Below are 21,047 nucleotides of genomic sequence, written 5' to 3'. Positions count from 1 at the left end.
GTATGGGTAGCCTGGTCGAGGGAGGGGAGGGGCCAGGAGTCGGCACCCCAACCTGATGCCCCAACCTGAGGGTCTCTAGTGAAGTGACTTCCACCGTAGCCCACTGGGGCCAAGTGTCACGATATTTCTGGAAGTGAATGGAAAAGTTCAGGGTCTTTGGCACCCACCGAAAAGTGCCTTTGGCAGATTGAGTGGCGATTGGTGGGGCTCCTGCCCCTCCGTCTGCCTGTGTCCCCCACCAGGTTCCTAGCTCCTCCCAGGTCAGATTCGCGTTCAGCCATCACATGTCCCCACCCTCCCGCATAGGGCCTGGCACCCCATGGTTGGTGTGACTCTCGGCCAGCTGGTTGGACAAGGAATGAGCAGTTTGGGGAAAGGAGGAAGATGCGGTTGAAGGGCCTCCTGGCCAGGAAGCATGGGCAGCCTGGCTCTGGGATGCAGCCGCTCCCCGCCTTGGCATGGGACTGGCTCAGGCACTGCCAGGGCTCTGGATATGTGGTAGCTGTGGACGAAGCAGAAGGAATGGGACTCTGGTCACCACGGCACAGCCTGGGCCGGCCTCTCCGCCTTCCTCAGTCTCCATGGTCTGCTCAGCAGAGGAGCTACTGTCTGGGGCGCCTTCCCTCTTGACAGGTGCATCTTCTCTTGGCTCCTTCCAGATGAGGGTCCGGCTCCACTCCAGTTTTCGAGAAACTGGAGGCTGGGAGGGCAGGTACACAGCTGTAAAGTGGCAGAAATGGAATTTGAACCGAGCTGTGTCTGAGCCCAGTGCCCGTTGCTTTGACCATGGTGTCACAGCATCTCCTGGACCGACGCCCTGCGGGATCAGGGAGGGCATGTGGGGAGGGCCGAGAACTGTTGGCTGCGTGTGTCTCGGTCTGGCCTTCTCGGTGGGTGGGCACCGAGGACTTCACCAGGCCCTCTGTGTGGCTCATGCGGGAGGAACCTGTGGAGAGGGACCCACCAAGCCCTTAGTCTTCTACAGATCCCCCGTTGCCCCCAGCCTTGCTCCCTGGAGGAGGAGGGTGCAGCCAGGTGGGGCAGGTGAAAGGGGAAAGTGAGCACTGGAGGCTGGGGCTGGTCATGTGCAGACCCGGACGCCCTCACCCAGCTGGAGGAGGCCAGCTGCCTGGAAACTCGGGGTGGAGGTGACCCAACCCCAGAAGCACCCAGGTGGGAAGTGGGGGGTAGCGATGCAGAGGGCCAGGACTGAGGGGCATGGGACGGTGTGGGAAAGGAGGTGGCAGTGCGGTGGCACGCTGGCATGAAAGTGCTGGGTGGCTGAGTGGGTCAGACAGTCTCTGCCCTCACGTTCCTGTTGCCTCTTCGGGCCCAGATCTGGCCAGTGTTTGTGTCAGCTCCCTGCTGCTGCAGGGCAGAAGGAAGGAGAGAGCCCGGGAGACTGAGCCACACAGGAAGCAAATGAGAACATAGAGCAGGACGGGGAGACATGGGCTGGGGTGGGGGGGGGGGCGCGCACCGCTGCCCTTGGCTCTTGGGCAAAGCTCATGACCTGTTGCTGAGAGTCTGAGGCCCACTTGACTTGGGTGAGAGCCAGGAATGCACTCCCCAGCCCGGGGCCGTGAAGCTGGGGTCTCTTCCTGTGCTCCAGGATACTCTCCCCACTCTGGATCCCAGCAGCCTCATCCTCCAGGAAGCCCTCTGGACTTCCCCTTGACTGGACCAAGTCCCCACACAATAGACAGCCATGAGATACGGGGAAAAAAGGACTGAGAGATGTCGCCAGCCCTCAAGGGGCCAGAGGGGCAGCAAAAGGAATCTTTACTGTGAAGTTGGGGTAAAACCTTGGCCAAGCTGGGGGGACCCCCTCCCTGGAGCAGAGGGAGCTGTGGACAGTGGAGAGGCTTGGCCAGGGCAAGACAGGCTTGCAGGCTGAGTGGCTGCAGTAGGAGCAGAGCTGGGGAGTTCAGAGGCCTCTGCAGAGCTGGGGCTGTGGGTGTGGGGGGCAGGGACAGGCGAGGGGGGCGCGGTGCTAGGAGGGAAGGGGGGCCAAGCTGGCCTCGGACCAGGGCCTGCTGGGGTTCTGAGGGGATCCTGAGGACCAAGGCAGGCAGAGGCCAGGGGCACCCCAGGGGCCTTCGACGTCACACCCTGCCTATTTGGGATGGAAAAAACGTTCTAAGGGACGTCAGGGAACAGCGGCGGAAGTGCGTGTGGCTTTGCTATGGCAACCAGTCCTGTTTCTATAGAATTTAGCGGCCTGGGCTTGGGCCGGGGGGCTGAGGCAGGGGCTGGGCTGGGGCGGGCAGTCTGTGGGTGCCCTGGGCAGGCTCTGTGATGCCAGAGGCCATGCTCGGAGCTCTGGCCGCAGTCCAGCCAGCCGGCCACACACAGCCCTGTGGCAGGCGGGGCAAAGGCTCCTGGAGCCATCCCAGGCTCCTCCCAGGGCAGTTGCAGGCCTCACAGGCACACCCACCCACGGCTCACTCCACACATATTCAGGGGACCCCCATACCCCACCTGCCCTGGGCTGCTAGAGGAGCTGCTTTCAGGCTGGGCCTGGCCTCAGCAGGGAGCTGCATCTAGAAGCCCCCATCGCCCCCACTCAGCAGGGCTCCCCTGGGCTGCTGCCAGGTGGGCGGGGACCCCTGACCCAGACCCCCCTCCAAGTGTGTCTGCAGGGAAAGGGGTGGGTGTCCGCATCCCACATGCCCCCAGGGCGATGCCCCAGCAGAGCCCTCTAAGCCCAGCTTGTGGGGGCTGGGGAGGGGCTGCTGAGGGATATGCTGAAGAGGGGCTGGGGTGGAGGCAAAGAGGGGCTGAGGGAGACTTCCGCTTCCTTATTGTTCAGTGGCTGCCCCCAGGGCCCCGGGATCCCTGCTATGTGGATGTGGGGTGGACAAAGACCCTGGGCCTGAATCCCAGTTTCAGGTGACATCAGGGAGGGGCTGCCCTGTGTTGGCCCCAGGAGGAGGGGACAGTGGGAGGCCAATCCTACCCTTCTCCTCTGCACAGTGCCGACCCATGCACCTCGTCCCTGAAGGTCAGCACTGGCCTTCCCCAGGGTGGATGCTGCGCTTCCTCAAGGACTTTTCTCTTTCAAAGATCGAATCCCCCTGGAGCATCCAGCCTGGGTGGTGCAGACGGAGCGGGCGGTGTAGTGGGGACATGGAAGGAGGGGCAGAGGGGCTGGGGGGGAAAGCCCTGTCTCAGTCCCTAGCTGCTCCTGTAGCTTCTCCCAGTTTGGGAAGAGGCTCCAATGCTATAGAGCACCCCCCACTTCCCCAGCGCTGGGAACTGGGGGGTGGAGAGACCAGAGCACTGGAGGGGGTTCTCAGTCTGGCTGACAGTTTCCTGCTCGGCCAGCCCCAGCCTTGATGAGTGTGGGGTGGGAAAGAGGCACCCTCCCTCTGGGGGGCAGGGCATGCCCCCAGGACAGCCTCCCAGCCACAGGGGTGCCAAGCTATTACACGTCCCAGCTGTGGCCTGAGGGGTCCTCTCCCTACTGGGGAAACTTATTACAAAACCCAGCCCCTGGGACTGGACTGAGGGGAGGCCTTGGGCATCTTGCTCAATTCTGAGGTGCAGGGGTTGGATCCTGCCTTAGGGCGGGACACAAACGTTCCCTGGCCTCCAGCCCTGGGGTTCCTCCCACCTCCGTGTCCCTGGCTGGAGCTGAATACTGAACCCAAGTGAACTGGGAAGCAGCCTCCTGTGCAGAGCATCCCCCTCCACCCCCTCCCTCCCCCTTCCACCCCCTCCCTCCACCCTCCACCCCTCCCTGCCTCCACCCTCTCCACCCCTCCCTCCGCCCCTCCCTCCGCTCTCTCCCCCCCCTCCCTCCCTGCACCCCCTCCGCCCCTCCCTCCCCACACCCTCCCTATGCCCCCTCCCCCCCTCCCTCCCCCACTCCACCTCTCCCTCCCTCCCTCCCCCCCCTCCACCCTTCCGTCTGCCCTCTGCCCCTCCCTCCCTCCCTCCGCCCCCCCCCCCCTCGCCCCTCTCTCCCTCTGCCCCCTCCCTCCCTCCACCCCCCCCTCCCCCCCTCTGTCCCACTCCGCTGGCTCTTGGTGGGGTCTTGTGCACCCCACAGATCCTGTGGTGTTGTCCCCATGGCCTGGCTGCCGTTGGCCAGCTGGGACTTTGTGGCTGATTTGCACGTTGCCCTGCGTGCCTTTCTGTTCACCTCACTTCAGAGTGAGGGGGAAGCCAGACACCTGCTCTTCCAGACTAAGCAACAGGCACCGAAGCCAGCCCGACCCATCCTGGGGGAGTGCCTGCTGGGGTCCCGGCCACCTGGGCCCCGGGCAGGCATCACTGGCAGGGCTCACAGCTGGCCCTGGGGTCCTGGAAGCTTGCAGTGCAGGGAGCCGATGGGTTTGTAAAATGCAAGTCAGTGTCTCCTAGCGGCTGCCCAGTGATCCCCTCCCTGCTCGCATGGGGCAGGAGCCAACCTGGGGCTCCCCAAAGGGCTGAACCTCCCGAGCTGAATCGTGGAGACCTGCGGTTCAGGCTATCGGGGCCTTACCCCAGTTGGGACATCTTCACCCCAAGCACGATGGCAAAAGGCAAGCCCTGGCCAGCTCTCCCCGACCTTCCTGCCAGGAGCTGCTGGAGATGGGATAGGCATGTGCCAGGGCAGAACAGCATTCTAGACACACCACAACCACACCTCTGTCCCAGGGCTGACTCCTCTGAGCCTGGCTGCAGGTGTGTGGCACTGCCCACACTCAGGAGCCCCTGCCTCTTCCACAAGAGGAGTCCCCTGAGAGCCCAGTCTGGGACACACAGGGCCGAGCCCCTCGAGTTGCAGTGGGACCTGGAGGAGGCCGAGGGAGGCTTTGGCCAGGCCCCATCTCCCAACACCATGGGATGCACAGAGCAGGTGGGGCTAGGTGGCTCGCGGCACTGCCAACTGCAGGGGCTAAGATGTCGGGTTGAGGCCCGAGTCCTGAAGGCTGAGTGGCTCCAGGGTGGGTGGCCTTACAGGTGGCATTGGAAGGGACAGGTGGGCCTGGGCAGCCTAGAGAAGGGGAGAGGAGACAGCAGGGGTGGTAGACAGTCTGGGAGCCCAAGTGCAGGGAACCAAGGGCTTGAGAGCCAGCCCCTCCCTGCAGACCTGTAGGCCGGGCTGGGGGACCCCAGGCCAGACTGCAGCCACGGTGGTGGGTGAGATGAGTGGCAACTTGAAGGCGCATGCAGGGCGGGTATCACCAGAGGGGCCCAGTCAGGAGGGACTGATGGAGGAGGTGCTGGAGCCAGCTGGACTCAGTGATGCCCCCTGAGCCGTGCTCCCACTGGGTGGGGGCAGAGACCAGCTCTGCCACTTTCTTGGCCTGGGGCTAGGGCTCTCCTGCTCCTTTCAGGTCCCTGGGGCCTTGGTCTGCAGCCTGGCTTCCCCAGGGTGAGAGCAGGGCCGCAGGGGTGGGCTCCCTGCTGCTGCGCCGCCTCCAGAGCAAGCTTGTTCTGAAGGCTCCTGCCTTGGGAGCCGAGCCGTGGTGTGTCCTCACAGGGTACCGTGCATGGGCCTCGAGGTAGACAGTGTGGGTGGGCCCAGGACGGGAGTCCTGGGGGTGTGACTTTCCTCCTCACAGGGACCTCAGCTTCAAGCCGGGATCGGCGGCGGCTCTATCCACAGGCAGCAGGAGACAGGGCTGTCTCAGCCGCGCTCTGCCGGGCTCCTGGCTTCCAGGCTGCCGGGGTCCTGAAAGTGGGGCCTGCTCGGGAGGACGGGTGCCTGCTGACAGAGCCTGGTGCCCCACAGGGGGAGGGTGGGCATCATCCGGTACGGACAGCCCCTTCCCCGGGCTCTGTCCTGGGTGTTACCTGTTGGCTGGGTCTCCTTTTCCCTCTAATGTCTACCTTCCCCTGCAGCTGTCCCTGGGTCTGACCAGCACTCCCAGCACCCACGGAGCAGCCACGTCTCCCCCAGGCCCATCGGCCCCTGTCTTCTGGGAGGGTGATTCCTGTGTGCCTTCTCCCTGCCCCCCTTCCCCACCAGCCCCTGAGTCCCTGTGGCGCGGGTGGGAGTGTGTGTGACCTGCGCAGCTTCCAGGGGCGGACTCGTCTCTCTCCTGCAGTTTTTTCCGTGCAGCGCGGTTTGTGCAGAGTTGGGTTCCAGTGACTTCCCCTGCAGGTTCTTTCTCTGGGGTGTCGCTGCTGTCTCCCCCTCTGCAGCCTGCTGCTGACTGGGTCCTGACCGTACCTGCCATGGCAGGAAACACATTCGTCGTGCCTTGACTGGTCCCTATGTGACTGGATCCCGCCACATGGGCCACACCCTGGGCCTACCCACCAAGGCCCAGCCTTGGCCCCAGGGACATTCAGCCTGAAGGTGACTGGCTGTGACTCAGGACCCAGAGGAGTAGAGAGAGCCGGGCAGGGGTCCCTCCACCTTGGGGAAGAGCTGGGTGGGCTCTTCAGGAGCTCAGAAGGGCTAAGTCTTGAGGGACGGGGATGCAGAGCCGCCTGCCCGCCCGGCCTCTGCATGCCTGGGATCCGTGTGAAGGGCCTTTGCCTCCTAGAGGCCTGCCTGAGCCGGTGCTGCTGGTGGAAGGCGGCTGCGGCGGCCCCATGGTGGTCCAGAGCAGGTCTGCATACTTGCAGCGGCCCGGCTGGCTCAAAGGGGCCTGGGCTCCATCTCTCAAGCCCCTCATTTGTGCTCCACCCACAGGAGATGCTGCCCAAGGACCCTAGATGCCTCTCTAGAGCATGAGCTCGGGCAAGAGTGCCCGCTACAACCGCTTCTCTGGAGGGCCCAGCAACCTTCCCACCCCAGACGTCACCACCGGGGTAAGGGCGTGCCCCAAGGGTAAGGGTCTGCCCCTCTGCATGCCCAACATCCCCAGAACCCCCCAGCATGCCCCAGGGACCTGGTGCTTCCTGCAGAGCTCCCAGCGCAGTCCCCTCCCAAGCTTGGGTCTTGGGGGAGCTTGTGTGTGTGTGTTAGGCGTGTGAGTGCTGCGTGGCCTGGCCTGGTCGCGTGTTAGGCGTGTGAGTGCTGCGTGGCCTGGCCTGGTCGCGTGTTAGGCGTGTGAGTGCTGCGTGGCCTGGCCTGGTCGCGTGTTAGGCGTGTGAGTGCTGCGTGGCCTGGCCTGCTCGCGTGTTAGGCGTGTGAGTGCTGCGTGGCCTGGCCTGGTCGCGTGTTAGGCGTGTGAGTGCTGCATGGCCTGGCCCGGTCGCGTGTTAGGTATGTGAGTGGGCTCCACGTGTGCATGTCCTCCTTGTGTCCGGGAATGAGGCCAGGTCTCCTCCATCCTCCCTCTAGACCAGAATGGAAACGACCTTCGGACCCGCCTTTTCGGCCGTCACCACCATCACAAAAGGTGAGCCCTTAAGCCGAGGCCAGCCCAGGCTGGGAATAACTGGGGCACCCCCACACCCACCCTCCTTAGGACTGAAGGGCACTTCCTGGTGAGCCGGTGTTGCGTGCCAGTGCTGGGTGTGGGCAGCCTCACGTCCCAGCCTCTGTCCTCACAGCCTCTCAGCCTTGGGCCTCCCTGCTGGACAGGAGTCGGGTGTCCTGCTCCTTGCGCCTTGGTGACTGTGCTGTGCCCTCTCTCCCTACCCTCTTCATCCCCTCTGGGGAGGCTGCCCTGACATCTCCAGCCCCACCACACAGCCCTGTCCCTTGTCACAGTGACCCCTAGCTTGTCCCCAGTCTCAGGCTTCTGGCCAGTCTCTGAAAGGTCCTGTGTGCCCGGAAGTCCTCTCTGGAGTTTGGGCCTAGGGCTTCAGTACCAGTGCTGCGGTTGTAAAATATTAATAGGAAAAGAGAGAGAGAGTGGAAGAGGTCCGTAAGTCTGGTTTGTTTTTTTGAGATGAGTGTCACTCTGTCACCCAGGTTGGAGTACAGTGGCGTGATCTCGGCTCACTGCAACCTGCACCTCCTGGGATAAGTCCTCCTACCTCAGCCTCCCAGGAAGTTGGGACCATAGGCACCACCACACCTGGCTAATTTTTTTTTTATGTTTGGTAGAGATGAGGTGGCACCATGTTGCCCAGGATGGTCTCAAATTCCTGGGCTCAAGTGATCCTCCTGCCTCGGCCTCCCAAAGTGCTGGAATTACACGCATGAGCCACCATGCCAAACCCAATAAATCTTCACCTGCACATGACCACTGGGCGGGGTACACGACGGAAACCTGAAGCTTCCTTGCTGCTTCTCAGCCCTAAACCCTAAGAACCAGAGTGCTGCAGGTTGAACGCAAGCACCGTGCTCAGGGAGACCGTGAGGAAGTGGCAGCACCTTCTTCCCGAGGTGCAGGGCCAGGGACCCTCGTTCGGGGCGGGGGCTCTGGGGAGACTTTGTTCTCTGTCCTTTCTGGCACTCTGCCCTTTGTAGAAGCACACCAGCTGCTAATTAGTTTTTTAAATTGCTCTGATAAACCTGGCCATGGGGTCGCAGGGCCGCCAAGGACACCTGTTCACAGTAGCACCTCTTTGCTGCCGGTGACTCCCTCAGGGGCTCTCCAGGGGCCCTCTTTTTTTTTTTTTCTTGGATGGTTCTTTTTTTTTTTTTTTTTTTTGAGACGGAGTCTCGCTCTGTCACCCAGGCTGGAGTGCAGTGGCCGGATCTCAGCTCACTGCAAGCTCTGCCTCCCGGGTTCACGCCATTCTCCTGCCTCAGCCTCCCAAGTAGCTGGGACTACAGGCGCCTGCCACCTCGCCCGGCTAAGTTTTTGTATTTTTAGTAGAGACGGGGTTTCACTGTGTTACCCAGGATGGTCTCGATCTCCTGACCTCATGATCCGCCCGTCTCGGCCTCCCAAAGTGCTGGGATTACAGGCTTGAGCCACCGCGCCCGGCCTTTTTTTTTTTTTTTTTTTTTTTTGAGACGGAGTCTCGCTCTGTCGCCCAGCCTGGAGTGCAGTGGCCGGATCTCAGCTCACTGCAAGCTCCGCCTCCCAGGTTTATGCCATTCTCCTGCCTCAGCCTCCCGAGTAGCTGGGACTACAGGCGCCCGCCACCTCGCCCGGCTAGTTTTTTGTATTTTTTAGTAGAGATGGGGTTTCACCGTGCTAGCCAGGATGGTCTCGATCTCCTGACCTCGTGATCCGCCCGTCTCGGCCTCCCAAAGTGCTGGGATTACAGGCGTGAGCCACCGCGCCCGGCCAGGATGGTTCTTTTGGAGGAAAAAATAAATAAATATCATCCCTAATCCCACCCCCACAAAAAATGGTGCCTTTTCATCTACCCTTAGAAGCCCCATGGCCCCGTCACACGGCAGAAGGTGCCCAGGATGGGGCAGGGCACAGCTGCCGTGCCTGGCCCCTCAGCAGCAGGGATGGGCAGAGCCAGGCAGGGCGTCCCCAGGTGCCTCACCTGGCCCCTCATGACAGATGGGGAAACCGAGGCCCAGTCACACGGCAGCCTCTTGAGGCCTCGATTTTGAGCCCAGCACTGTTTGTGACATCCGAGCCTGGCTGGTCCTGAGTCCGGGAGGTGGCTCTCTCTGGCTCCCACGTGGACTGACCGGCCCTTCCCAGGGCAGCTCTGGCCCTGGCCAAGCTGGGGTGACGTGCGGGCAGGAGGAGGGAGGGCACTTCAGCTCCTGCCTCAGAGGAGGCCACCAAGGCTGGGGCCACTTCCTGGTCCTGGCTGTGCCAGGGACACCAGGATGCGGTCCTGGCCCTTCTGCATCCCAGCCCCACACCTCGGCCTCAGCGGAACCTCTGTGAGTGGAGGCTGTCAGGGAACTCACCTGGCAGAGGCGCCTCAAGAGGCAAATAAAACGGCATCCCCAGCTACTGCCAGGCGGCCTTCAGAGTGACGGCTCTGTGTTGGCCATGGGCCTCAGCTGGCTCAGGCTGGGGTGCTGGGGAGCTTGTAGAGGCCTTGAAAGAAGACCCTGCGGCCGGGCGCGGTGGCTCAAGCCTGTAATCCCAGCACTTTGGGAGGCCAAGGCGGGCGGATCACAAGGTCAGGAGATCGAGACCACAGTGAAACCCCGTCTCTACTAAAAATACAAAAAATTAGCCGGGCACGGTGGCGGGCGCCTGTAGTCCCAGCTACTCGGGAGGCTGAGGCAGGAGAATGGCGTGAACCCGGGAGGCGGAGCTTGCAGTGAGCCGAGATCGCGCCACTGCACTCCAGCCTGGGCAACAGCGTGAGACTCCGTCTCAAAAAAAAAAAAAAGAAAGAAGACCCTGCCTGGGGTAGGCAGGGCTGGGGCTGGGGCTGCTGGACTCAGTGCTCGGACTGTCCAGATGTAGACCGAGCCCAGCGTCCATGCTCCTGGCACTGTTTTGACCTTGAGAGGGAACCCAAACTTCCCCGGCGCCATCCCTGCACGCTTTCTGCCTGCCTGGCCCTGGGGAGGGCTGTGAGCACGGGCCCCACCTCCCTCGCGTCTGCTGAGGGAGCCCCCACTCACGCACCAGCCATCTTGCCTTGCAGCTGATGGGACCAGCACCTACAAGCAGCACTGCAGGACACCCTCCTCCTCCAGCACTCTTGCCTACTCCCCGCGGGACGAGGAGGACAGCATGGTAGGTCCCCACCCCGCAGGAGCCCATGTGAGCCTCAGCTTCCCCCCACCCTCCCTCCTGGGGGACCCGGTCCCAGGAGGAGCTGACAGTGAGCTGGTGGGGCACAGGAGAGGAACAGCACCTGTGGACACCCTGAGGCCTCAGCATGCATGGCAAGTCTGTGAGAAAGGAGGCTCCTGTGGCTGAACTGTAGGTGGCAGAGGGCAGCCAGTGAGGGCAGCTGGGCCCGATGGCATGGCACCTGCAGGCCAGAATGAGGCATATTTGGCTCTATCTTAAGGGAGGTGGAAGCCACAGAAGGTTTGATCAGGACAACACAATAAAATATATGCTTTGAAAGGTTGCTTTGCTGCTGAGTAGGGAATGAGTGGGGTTGCTGGGTCCAGGCAGGGTTTGAGGAGGGGTCCTGATGAGAGGAGGGAGAGGAAAGGTGTGTGGACCTAAGCTGTGGGGACACCAGAGGGAATGGGGTGGGGGCTGCGGAACCTGTGCCAAGTGCTGGGGAAGCCAGATAATTCCCTGTTGCTGGCTGTGTTGGGGGCAGAAAGGTTTAGGTCAGTCGGGGGCTGGCTGCTGGCACCTGAGCCCTGTGGCCAAGGTCTCAGTGGTCATTCCCTGCCATCCTGGTCAATGGCACTCATTGCTGAGCTCTGGGCCTACCCAGGGGACAGAGGCCAACTCTGCCCTGGGCATGAAGGACTAGCCTAGCGGGGGGTGGGGGCGTGTGGGGCCTCCCTGGCAGCTGCTTCTCTCCAGTGCCTTGGACACCAGGTGTGGTGGCCCTGCTGGTTCTCTTGGGACCGAGGCCTTTTCCTTTTTCCTTTCTTTTTATTTTTTTTGAGATGGACTTTCTTTTTTTTTTTTTTTTTTTTTTTTTTGACGGAGTCTCGCTCTGTTGCCCAGGCTGGAGTGCAGTGGCCGGATCTCAGCTCACTGCAAGCTCCGCCTCCCGGGTTTACGCCATTCTCCTGCCTCAGCCTCCCGAGTAGCTGGGACTACAGGCGCCCGCCACCTCGCCCGGCTAGTTTTTTGTATTTTTTAGTAGAGATGGGGTTTCACCGTGTTAACCAGGATGGTCTCGATCTCCTGACCTCGTGATCCGCCCGTCTCGGCCTCCCAAAGTGCTGGGATTACAGGCATGAGCCACCGCGCCCGGCCGTGAGATGGACTTTCACTCTTATTGTCCAGGCGGGAGTGCAGTGGTGTGATCTCAGCTCACTGCAACCTCCGCCTCCCAGGTTTAAGTGACTCTCTGGCCTCAGCCTCCCGAGTAGCTGGGGTTACAGGCGTGCGCCACCGCTGCCGGCTAATTTTGAATTTTTAGTAGAGACAGGGTTTCTCCATGTTGGTCAGGCTGGTCTCAAACTCCCGACCTCAGGTGATCCGCTCCCCTCGGCCTCCCAAAGTGCTGGGATTACAGGCATGAGCCACCGCACCCAGCCTTCTTTTTTCATTTCTAACAATAAGAAGAAAAGATTTTTTTTGTTTCGTTTGTTTGTTTGTATGTTTGTTGAGATGAAATCTCGTTTTGTCACCCATGCTGGAGTGCAGTGGTGCAATCTCAGCTCAACTGCAACCTCTCCCTCCTGGGTTCAAGCCATTCTCCTGCCTCAGTCTCCCAAGTAGCTGGGATTACACATCCGTGGTACCATGCCCAGCTAATTTTTGTATTTTTAGTAGAGATGGGTTTTCACCACATTGGCCAGGCTGGTCTCAAACTCCTAGCCTCAAGTGATCCGCCCACTTTGGACTCCCAAAGTGCTGGGATTACAGGCGTGAGCCACCTTGCTCGGCCAGAAAATAAGTTTTTAATTAATTGAACAAACACACCCGGGTGTGCCGGGTGCTAGGCCGAGGGTGAGTTGGGTATGTCTGGGCCCTGTCCCTTGGGCCTCTGCCTGCTTTAGTCTCCACAAGCTGAAGGCCACGCATCCACCATGCTTGTGGTTCCCATAATCACCTGCTATCCCCATGGGTCACTATGGCTTTAAAGAGGAGCGGGCATCTTCTCTCTTTGCCCTGAGGCCCACACAGGGAGTCCCCCTCCTGCCCTTTCCCCTGCCCCCCAGGCCTGGCCGCCGTTAGCCCCCATGCCCAGGAGGGTGGGAGACTCTGGGGTAGCAGTGGGCAGGCCAGGGAAAGTGGGTCCCGTGCCAGCTACTGCTCTGCTCTCACCTCTGGGGCTCTCCCTGCTGCCATGGGGCCTCATGACTCACTTCCTCTGACTCCTTTCTGCTCTCCACGTGCTGTTTCCATGCAGATGGGCCCTTGGGACCTGAAGGGAGGTGGGCACACGGGACACAATGCCCCCTCTGCCGGCCTTGGGACTGGCTCTGCCCCTGTGCTCTGTGGGTTTCATACCCAGGGCTGCCGGGAAAGGGGCCAGAGGCTCAGCAGAGCAGCAGCAGGGCCCCAGGTGGCCGTCCGCTGCAGCTGGGCCCCTCTGCAGTCAGAGCGCCGCAAGAGGAACCTTGGGCAGCGTGGCTCTCGGAAACTTCTGGAGGTTTCCAGGCCAGAGGGGAGGAAGGGACAGTGTCTGCCCCTCCCCCAGACTCCCCTGTCGGTAGCTCAGGCAGAGGCAGGCACCTGTGTCCCTCACTCCTGCCCTCGGGAAGCTCAGCTGAGGTTCTGTGGGGGCCTGGCCCTACCTTCCCTCTGAGCCTCCCGGCCGGGCCTGGTGTACCCCAGCAGCAAGGCCAGACAAGCAGCCAGGCCCGGGGGGCACCTGGAACCCAGCCGCCGCTCCCTGCCAGCCTTCCTGGCCCTTCCATCCTGCGGTCACGGCCTCGGCTGCCCGGGATTGGCTGGTGGAGGTGCCCCCTCACGGCCCACATTCCCTCACGGGAAGCAGGAAGCCGCTCGGGTATGTGGAATTGAATAGCAGGAAGTCTCTCCATTTACACAAAGAGAGGTGGCAGGCGTGAGCGGGCAGCCCAGCACCCCGGCCCAGGCCGCCCAGGCAGGCAGGCAGGGACCTGGGCTGCATCAGCTCCCCACACCCACCCACGGCCCCTGTGGACAAGCAGAGTGCCCGCAGTGACCGGGGTGGCCCCAGGGGTGCTGCTACCCTCCCGGGCTGGTTCCTGTCCTCCCCAAGGCTCTGACCCCGTGCGGAGCCCCCTGACAGGCGCCTCTGCCTCCGCGCAGCCCCCCATCAGCACTCCCCGCCGCTCCGACTCTGCCATCTCCGTCCGCTCCCTGCACTCAGAGTCCAGCATGTCCCTGCGCTCCACATTCTCGCTGCCCGAGGAGGAGGAGGAGCCGGTAGGTGTGGGGGACTCAGCGCAGAGCGGCTTCCAGGGCTGTCACTGCAGCGGTAGCACGGAGGCACCGTCCCCTCCGCCATGCCAGCCCAGCTCACGGGGAGGGCAGCTGGAGCCTGACAGGAACCGCAGTGCTTGGTCCGTGGTGGGGACTCGAGGGGCCAGGCTGAGTCCCCTGGGTATGTGCCCCACTCCCCTTTCTCAGGGCTGCCCGGGAACTGGCAGTGGGAAGCACGGGGCTCCGGTGGGGCCCTTTCCAGTCTCACCCCAGGAAGGAGGCAGGCGAGGGCGGCCAATACTGGGTAGCTGGACTCATCCTCCTGGGCTGGGCCATGCCTCTGGGGCCACAGACCTCGCTCTCCCTCTTAGGCCCCGATCAAGCCCCCCAGCTCTAAGCAGGCCTCTCTTAGGACGTGCCCCCGTCCTCAGAGGACAGCCAGGCCTGGAGCGAGAGCACCTGGGTGCCTGGGTGGTGGTGGGGCTGAGGGTGGCCTCCCGCCATTGCTTGCCTTTCACACTTGGTTCCAGGAGCCACTGGTGTTTGCGGAGCAGCCCTCGGTGAAGCTGTGCTGTCAGCTCTGCTGCAGTGTCTTCAAAGACCCCGTGATCACCACGTGTGGGGTGAGTCGCCCCCCTTCCCAGCCCCCATGCTGCCGGAGGCCCCCGCAGGACCGCAGGCCTCTCATGGGCCGGGGCTGCTGGTCCCTGGCCTCGGTTGAGGCCTGGTCTGGCTGCACTGGGATTGGGGTGCAGTGAGGCCTGTGGCTGCCATGGCCGTGGACTTGGGGAAAAGAGGACCCTGTGGCTGCCCTCAAGTCCGCCCTTTGCCTCCACAGCACACGTTCTGTAGAAGATGTGCCTTGAAGTCAGGTAGGCTCGTGCCTCAGCCGAGGCCTGGCACTGACCGTGCCCCTGGCTGCCGAGCAGAGACGGGCAGCTTCTCCCTTGTCCCCCGCACAGTGACCGGGCCTGTTTGGCCTCTGCTGGGGGTGGGATGGGGCTGCAGCAGTCCTTGGGATGCTCAGGCTGAGGCTCAGGCCCTCCATGAACAGAGTGGGGACACCCCAACTTCTAGTGTGTGCAGACTCAGAGACCCCACAGCAGGTGTGGGCCAAGGCTCCCCAGGTCAGGGTGGGCACCCTCTGGGGAGGCCTTTCTCACTGGTGAGGCTGTCGTCCTCCCACATGGCGCCCGCTCCTGCCTGCCTGTCCACACTCTGCCCTCTGCCCTCTTGGCCCCACCCCACACTTTTCCGGGCACAGCTGAGAGTATCACAGGTGACACTTCCTCACCACCTGCTGCTCCTTCTTGGTGGCCCACCTGTGCCCCCGTTCCCATGTTGCATGCCTCAAGAGGGGCAGATGGACAGGAGATCTGACCCCCGTTAAGAGGCTCATGCCCACCCCGGTGAGGGAGCATGTTCCAGGCAGGCCGTGGGGGTCAGCACGCCCTCCTCCCCCAGAAAAGTGTCCTGTGGACAATGTCAAACTGACCGTGGTGGTGAACAACATCGCGGTGGCCGAGCAGATCGGGGAGCTCTTCATCCACTGCCGGCACGGCTGCCGGGCGGCGGGCGGCGGGAAGCCCCCCATCTTTGAGGTGGACCCCCGAGGGTGCCCCTTCACCATCAAGCTCAGCGCCCGGAAGTAAGTGCCCCTCCCTGGGCACCTTTGCCTCCCTGGGGGCTGCCTCTCGGGGCTTTGGCTCAGGCTTCCCCGCATCCCACCCTGGCACAGGGACCACGAGGGCAGCTGTGACTACAGGCCTGTGCGGTGCCCCAACAACCCCAGCTGCCCCCCACTGCTCAAGATGAACCTGGAGGCCCACCTCAAGGAGTGTGAGCACATCAAATGTCCCCACTCCAAGTACGGGTGAGTGGGGGGCGGGCGGGGGCGGACGAAGTCCCTCCACAGGCTCCGCTAAGAACCGCCTGCTTGCTGGTCCCGGGGAGGTGGGTCGGAGCTGGGACCACACCAGGGTCTGTAATCCTCTCTGAGGCCCAGGAGCCCAGGAGAGGCCCAAGGCCCTGGAAACACAGAGGAGGAGCCGAGGGCAGCCAGGAAGGTGGGCATGGATGCTCCCGCAGCCCACCAGGCATGGGCGGAATTGAACAAATGCTGGGGTTGAGAGCTCTGGAGAGGGAGGTGGGGGTGGGAGGAGAGGCAGGAGCCCAGTTCTTCAGGGCAGGGAGGCTGCTGAGGGGCGTGGGTTTTATCCTCAGGGAGTGAGGAAACCTTAAACAGCTCTGCAGGGGTGACGTGATGGGACCTCACTTGTGAAGCTGCCCAGGGGTAGCTAGGTGGGGAAGAGGGGCATCTGGACCTGGGGTGCAGTGGCCACAGGGCTGGAGCACTCGAAGGGGATTCTTGGGGATAGGGAGGCACCAGCAGGGACCCACCAGGCAGGCAGGTGGGCAGCTGTCCTGTCCCCGCAGGTGCACGTTCATCGGGAACCAGGACACTTATGAGACCCACCTGGAGACTTGCCGCTTCGAGGGCCTGAAGGAGTTTCTGCAGCAGACGGACGACCGCTTCCACGAGATGCACGTGGCGCTGGCCCAGAAGGACCAGGAGATCGCCTTCCTGCGCTCCATGCTGGGCAAGCTCTCGGAGAAGATTGACCAGCTAGAGAAGAGCCTGGAGCTCAAGTTTGGTGAGGGTGGGCACTGGGGCAGGTGGGGGCCTGGCCACTGCTCCGGGCACCAGTGACACCCCCTCTCCTCCTGCTCCTCAGACGTCCTGGATGAAAACCAGAGCAAGCTTAGCGAGGACCTCATGGAGTTCCGGCGGGACGCATCCATGTTAAATGTGAGTGGGCGGGGCTGCAGGGGCTGGGTTGTGAGACCCAGGGAAGCTGGCGGCCCTGGCAGGGAGGCCTCCCTTGGCCTTGGCTCCACTAGTCAAGATCAGGGGTCTGTGTGTGGCAGGGACTCCTGTCGCCCCTGCTCACCCCTGGCCCAGGGCAGCAGGGGCAGAGAGGCTGCACTGGCCCCACAGCAGCCCTGCCCACCTGCCCTCTGCCCTGCCCTTGGCCCTGCAGGACGAGCTGTCCCACATCAACGCGCGGCTGAACATGGGCATCCTAGGCTGTGAGTATGGGCCTGCCGCGGCTCCCACCTGCCCTCCCCGTGCACCCCTACGGGGCCCTCACTCACTGCTCCCGTCTCTGCAGCCTATGACCCTCAGCAGATCTTCAAATGCAAAGGGACCTTTGTGGGCCACCAGGGCCCTGTGTGGTGTCTCTGCGTCTACTCCATGGGTGACCTGCTCTTCAGCGGCTCCTCTGACAAGACCATCAAGGTAGGCGGAGTCCTACCTCAGTCTCTGCAGCATGGATGGGTTGGGCACTACTGCATGCCTGGCACTGCCAGCCTGCCTATGGGTGGGACCTTCTCCTGGGCAGGGCTTTCTCCCATGGGCGGGGCTTTCTCCCATGGGCAGGGCTCCCTTACTCATTCCTGTTATGCTGCCCCTTGGCACTGGGCTGACCTTGCTGGGACCCACTGTGGCCCTGGTCTCTGCAGGTGTGGGATACATGTACCACCTACAAGTGCCAGAAGACACTGGAGGGCCACGATGGCATCGTGCTGGCTCTCTGCATCCAGGGGTGAGTCCAGGCACGTGTGTGACCAGTGATTCCCAGGTCAGGGGATGTGGTGCTGCTACTCCGTGGGCCGTGAGCCATGAGCTCGAGCCTGTGTAGCTATGTGTGTGCCCCACCTCTAGGGCGCCCTCCACCTGGAGCAGCACTGGCTCCCTGGGTAGCAGTGTGTGGGCCCTTGTGTGGCCTGCGCCATCTCTGAAGTTGTGTGTTCCCAACAACTGGCATAGCCAGCCTCCCAGCAGAACCTTGTCCTGGCCCCGGTGCTCCTCGTGCAACCAGAAGATGGGGGGACCTTAGGGAGTGAAGGCAGGAGCTCAACTCTCCTCAGCCTGCAGTCAGAGCCCAGGGCATAGGGACCACGGAGCAACTACCTTGGCCACCTTCTTGCCTCCAGGTGGCCTACCTGCCTCCTGTCTCCTGTCGTGAGGCTTTGTGGGAGCAAGCGTGTAAGCGTGTGCGTGAGAGATGCTCGCTTTCAGGAGGCGGCAGCTTGACTGCCAGCAGCCGGCCCTGGGATTGACTCAGTGCTAACGGGCGGGTAATTACCTCCCGGCTCGCTGTCAAATGCTTTCCAGGCAGGCATCAGGCTGGCTCACCCCTTCCAAGGTTCCCGTGTGGAGACTGGAAAATAGGCTGGAGCTTAGGGACACAGCAGTGGCCTTGGCCCTGGGCCACGCTGCTAGTTCCTGATGGTTGGCATGGACCTCGGGCCCTGCCAGGGCGGTGTCAGCAGGGACACAGCTTCTCCCACCGTGACACACTCTCTGCTTCCCCAGGTGCAAACTCTACAGTGGCTCTGCAGACTGCACCATCATTGTGAGTGGGGCCTACAGGCGGGTGGGCAGGAGGCAGCCCAGGCCTGCCTCAGTATGTAGGTGCCCCAGGGAGGTGTTTCTCCCCATCTGGGCTCCGGACTCCAGACTTCAGGTGACAGGGCTTGGTGCCCTGAGGCTTCCGGTCCTTCCCCAATCAGGTGTGGGACATCCAGAACCTGCAGAAGGTGAACACCATCCGGGCCCACGACAACCCGGTGTGCACGCTGGTCTCCTCACACAACATGCTCTTCAGCGGCTCCCTGAAGGCCATCAAGGTACGGGTGGAGGGTGTGCCTGTGTGTGTGAGTCACTGAGGTGTCCCTTGCCCGCCCAGCCCACAATTGTAGCCATCCCTGCAGGTCTGGGACATCGTGGGCACTGAGCTGAAGTTGAAGAAGGAGCTCACAGGCCTCAACCACTGGGTGCGGGCCCTGGTGGCTGCCCAGAGCTACCTGTACAGCGGCTCCTACCAGACAATCAAGGTGCACCTGGGTACACCTGGTGGCCACAGGGCCTTGTCCCCTACCAGCACTTCCCAGACCAGCACCCAGGGCTCCATCTGCCCTGTTCCTACCTTCGCACATGCCCTGGCTGGGTGGGTGGGCTGCCCAGTGGTGCTGAAGCCCTGGGGGTGAAGCACCTGGCCTGGGACCAAGTGGCCCACGATTACTCATAGATCTGGGACATCCGAACCCTCGACTGCATCCACGTCCTACAGACGTCTGGCGGCAGCGTCTACTCCATTGCTGTGACAAATCACCACATTGTCTGTGGCACCTACGAGAACCTCATCCACGTAAGGCCTGGGCGTCTGGGTGCAGGGCCAGACTGTGGCCCCATCTCCCCTACCTTGCTCAGTGTCTTTGACCTGCCTGTGCCCACCCCTCCCAGGTGTGGGACATTGAGTCCAAGGAGCAGGTGCGGACCCTCACAGGCCATGTGGGCACTGTGTATGCCCTGGCGGTCATCTCAACACCAGACCAGACCAAAGTCTTCAGTGCATCCTACGACCGGTCCCTCAGGGTGCGTGCGGGCCCAGCGGTGGCAGGAGACTCAGAGGGCGGGCAGCTGAGCTCCAGCGGGCCCTCACGTCCCATGTGCCCCCAGGTCTGGAGTATGGACAACATGATCTGCACGCAGACCCTGCTGCGTCACCAGGGCAGCGTCACCGCGCTGGCTGTGTCCCGGGGCCGACTCTTCTCAGGGGCTGTGGATAGCACTGTGAAGGTCAGTGTCCATGGCTCGGGCCATTCAAAGGGGCTGCACAGGATGGAGCGGGGGTGGGAATGAGGAGCTGGCAGCCCCAGCATGAGGTGGTGGAGGGTAGGTATATGTGACAGGTGTGGCTGGGCCAGGGTGGCTGGCCGCAGGACACCTTGGTGAAGCAGCCGTTTCTCTGCAGGTTTGGACTTGCTGACGGGATCCAGGCCAGGCCGTGGCTTCCCCTGGACCAGCCCTGGACCTGTCTGAGCCAGGCTGGCCACATGGGGTGGTCTCGGGGTTTCTGCCTGCCCTATGGGCACAGGTGGACAGGCTCTGGCAGCCGGGCAGTGCCCTCCCTGCCCAATGCTCGGCAAGCCTCCTTCTACTCGGCACTATCCTCGCTGCCCAGCCCCTCTCTCTGGGTGCCAGGTACGACGCTTGCCCCGGCCCACCCTCCATCCCCACCCTAGATGGATCGAGGGCCTTTTTACTCACCTTTTCTACTGTTTTTAGACTGTGTGTAGATTTGGTTACTTCCTGGTGGAAATAAACACTCCACAGACTGTGGCTGTGAGTGGGGACAGCTCCTCGGGACAAGGGGGCTGTGTGGCCTTGAGGTTGGTGTGCATAGGCACTGGCTGCTGTGAGTGGGGGGGCATGGGGCGGTTTTCTCTGGTGGACCCCAGGACTTCAGCCCACTCTGGGGCCTCCCTGCTAGGAGGCAACTTGTCACACCCGAGCTGCTGGCCTTCAGACCCATCTCCCCCAACACATGTGCCCCCAAAAAGTGAGCCAGGCACTTCTGTTTCCTGCTGTTTATTGACAGCCAACGGCAGCGCCTTGCCCAAACCTCCCCTCCCTGCCTGCTGGAGCCCAGCCTGGGCCGCCCACTGAGGAGAGGCCTGGGGGGACAGCTGGGCACGTCCACTTACAGGGAAACACGGGGTGAGACAGCGGGAAGGGGCCCTGCACGCACGGACGCCACCTCCGCCAGCCGCCTCCGCCCGCCCCACACCACAATCGCTGGTTTTCGGCATTTTTTAAATTTTTTTTTTTAAGAAACGTCAAAGTTGTGCCCAACACTGTGGATCAGCAAACACGATAGAGACCAGTCAGTACTTCTTGGAGGGAGCAGGGACAGAGAGAGGAAAAGGGAGGGTGAGAATGACCACACGACACAGCCTTGGACCATGAGCAGAAGCGTCCGTGGGAACTCCGGCGGGGTGGACAGGCTGCCTGCGCAGGCCCCAGAGGAGGCCAGGCACGCCCTCAGAGGAGCTGCAAGCCCCTGGCCTGGCCTGCTACGTGCCCTGCTTCCACGTGGCCGCCACACTGACACACCCACATTCACCACACCCACCCGCGCCCCGATACAGCCACGCCAGGAGGACATGGCCGCCAAGAGCAAGGCACAACCTCGAGTTCTTGGGGCGCAGAGAACTTAGGAGAGAAGCGCAGAGGAGCCCCCGCCTGAGCACCCGCCCCGGGGCCCCAGCCTTCCACCTGTGCTAGCGGCCTGGGGCCTCCACTCTGGCCGGAAGGAGGAAGGACCGCAGGCAGACGGCCTGGTCCTCTTAACAGCTTTTGTCCGGAGCTAGACTCTTGTCCTTTCAGTTGGTAAATGGTTTTCTATAGAATCAATAATATTTCTTTCTTTAAATATATATTTGTTAAAGTTATACCTTTTTGTTTCTCTGGGGAAATCCGCCTCA

General features: G+C 62.3%; 1 protein-coding gene across 1 annotated transcript in view; it reads left to right on the top strand.

Annotated features, from left to right (window-relative positions):
• The window catches only part of TRAF7 (TNF receptor associated factor 7), a 66,360-nt gene extending 45,346 nt beyond the window's left edge, over window positions 1–21,014 (top strand). Inside the window, exons 3-22 of the mRNA XM_050774296.1 lie at window positions 6,635–6,753; window positions 7,229–7,286; window positions 10,360–10,451; window positions 13,599–13,715; window positions 14,243–14,335; window positions 14,551–14,584; window positions 15,177–15,360; window positions 15,451–15,585; window positions 16,149–16,366; window positions 16,448–16,521; window positions 16,754–16,802; window positions 16,886–17,013; window positions 17,238–17,320; window positions 18,094–18,133; window positions 18,291–18,407; window positions 18,492–18,614; window positions 18,809–18,928; window positions 19,024–19,155; window positions 19,240–19,359; window positions 19,535–21,014. Coding sequence (XP_050630253.1) covers window positions 6,673–6,753; window positions 7,229–7,286; window positions 10,360–10,451; window positions 13,599–13,715; window positions 14,243–14,335; window positions 14,551–14,584; window positions 15,177–15,360; window positions 15,451–15,585; window positions 16,149–16,366; window positions 16,448–16,521; window positions 16,754–16,802; window positions 16,886–17,013; window positions 17,238–17,320; window positions 18,094–18,133; window positions 18,291–18,407; window positions 18,492–18,614; window positions 18,809–18,928; window positions 19,024–19,155; window positions 19,240–19,359; window positions 19,535–19,549 — 2,013 coding nt within the window. The 5' untranslated portion in view covers window positions 6,635–6,672 and the 3' untranslated portion in view covers window positions 19,550–21,014. The remainder of the gene's footprint in view (window positions 1–6,634; window positions 6,754–7,228; window positions 7,287–10,359; window positions 10,452–13,598; window positions 13,716–14,242; window positions 14,336–14,550; window positions 14,585–15,176; window positions 15,361–15,450; window positions 15,586–16,148; window positions 16,367–16,447; window positions 16,522–16,753; window positions 16,803–16,885; window positions 17,014–17,237; window positions 17,321–18,093; window positions 18,134–18,290; window positions 18,408–18,491; window positions 18,615–18,808; window positions 18,929–19,023; window positions 19,156–19,239; window positions 19,360–19,534) is intronic.
• Window positions 21,015–21,047: the final 33 nt, after the last annotated feature.

Source organism: Macaca thibetana, chromosome 20 (assembly GCF_024542745.1).
Source record: "Macaca thibetana thibetana isolate TM-01 chromosome 20, ASM2454274v1, whole genome shotgun sequence".
NCBI classification, from domain to species: Eukaryota; Metazoa; Chordata; class Mammalia; order Primates; family Cercopithecidae; genus Macaca; species Macaca thibetana.
This window is presented reverse-complemented; position numbering and strand designations above follow the sequence as displayed.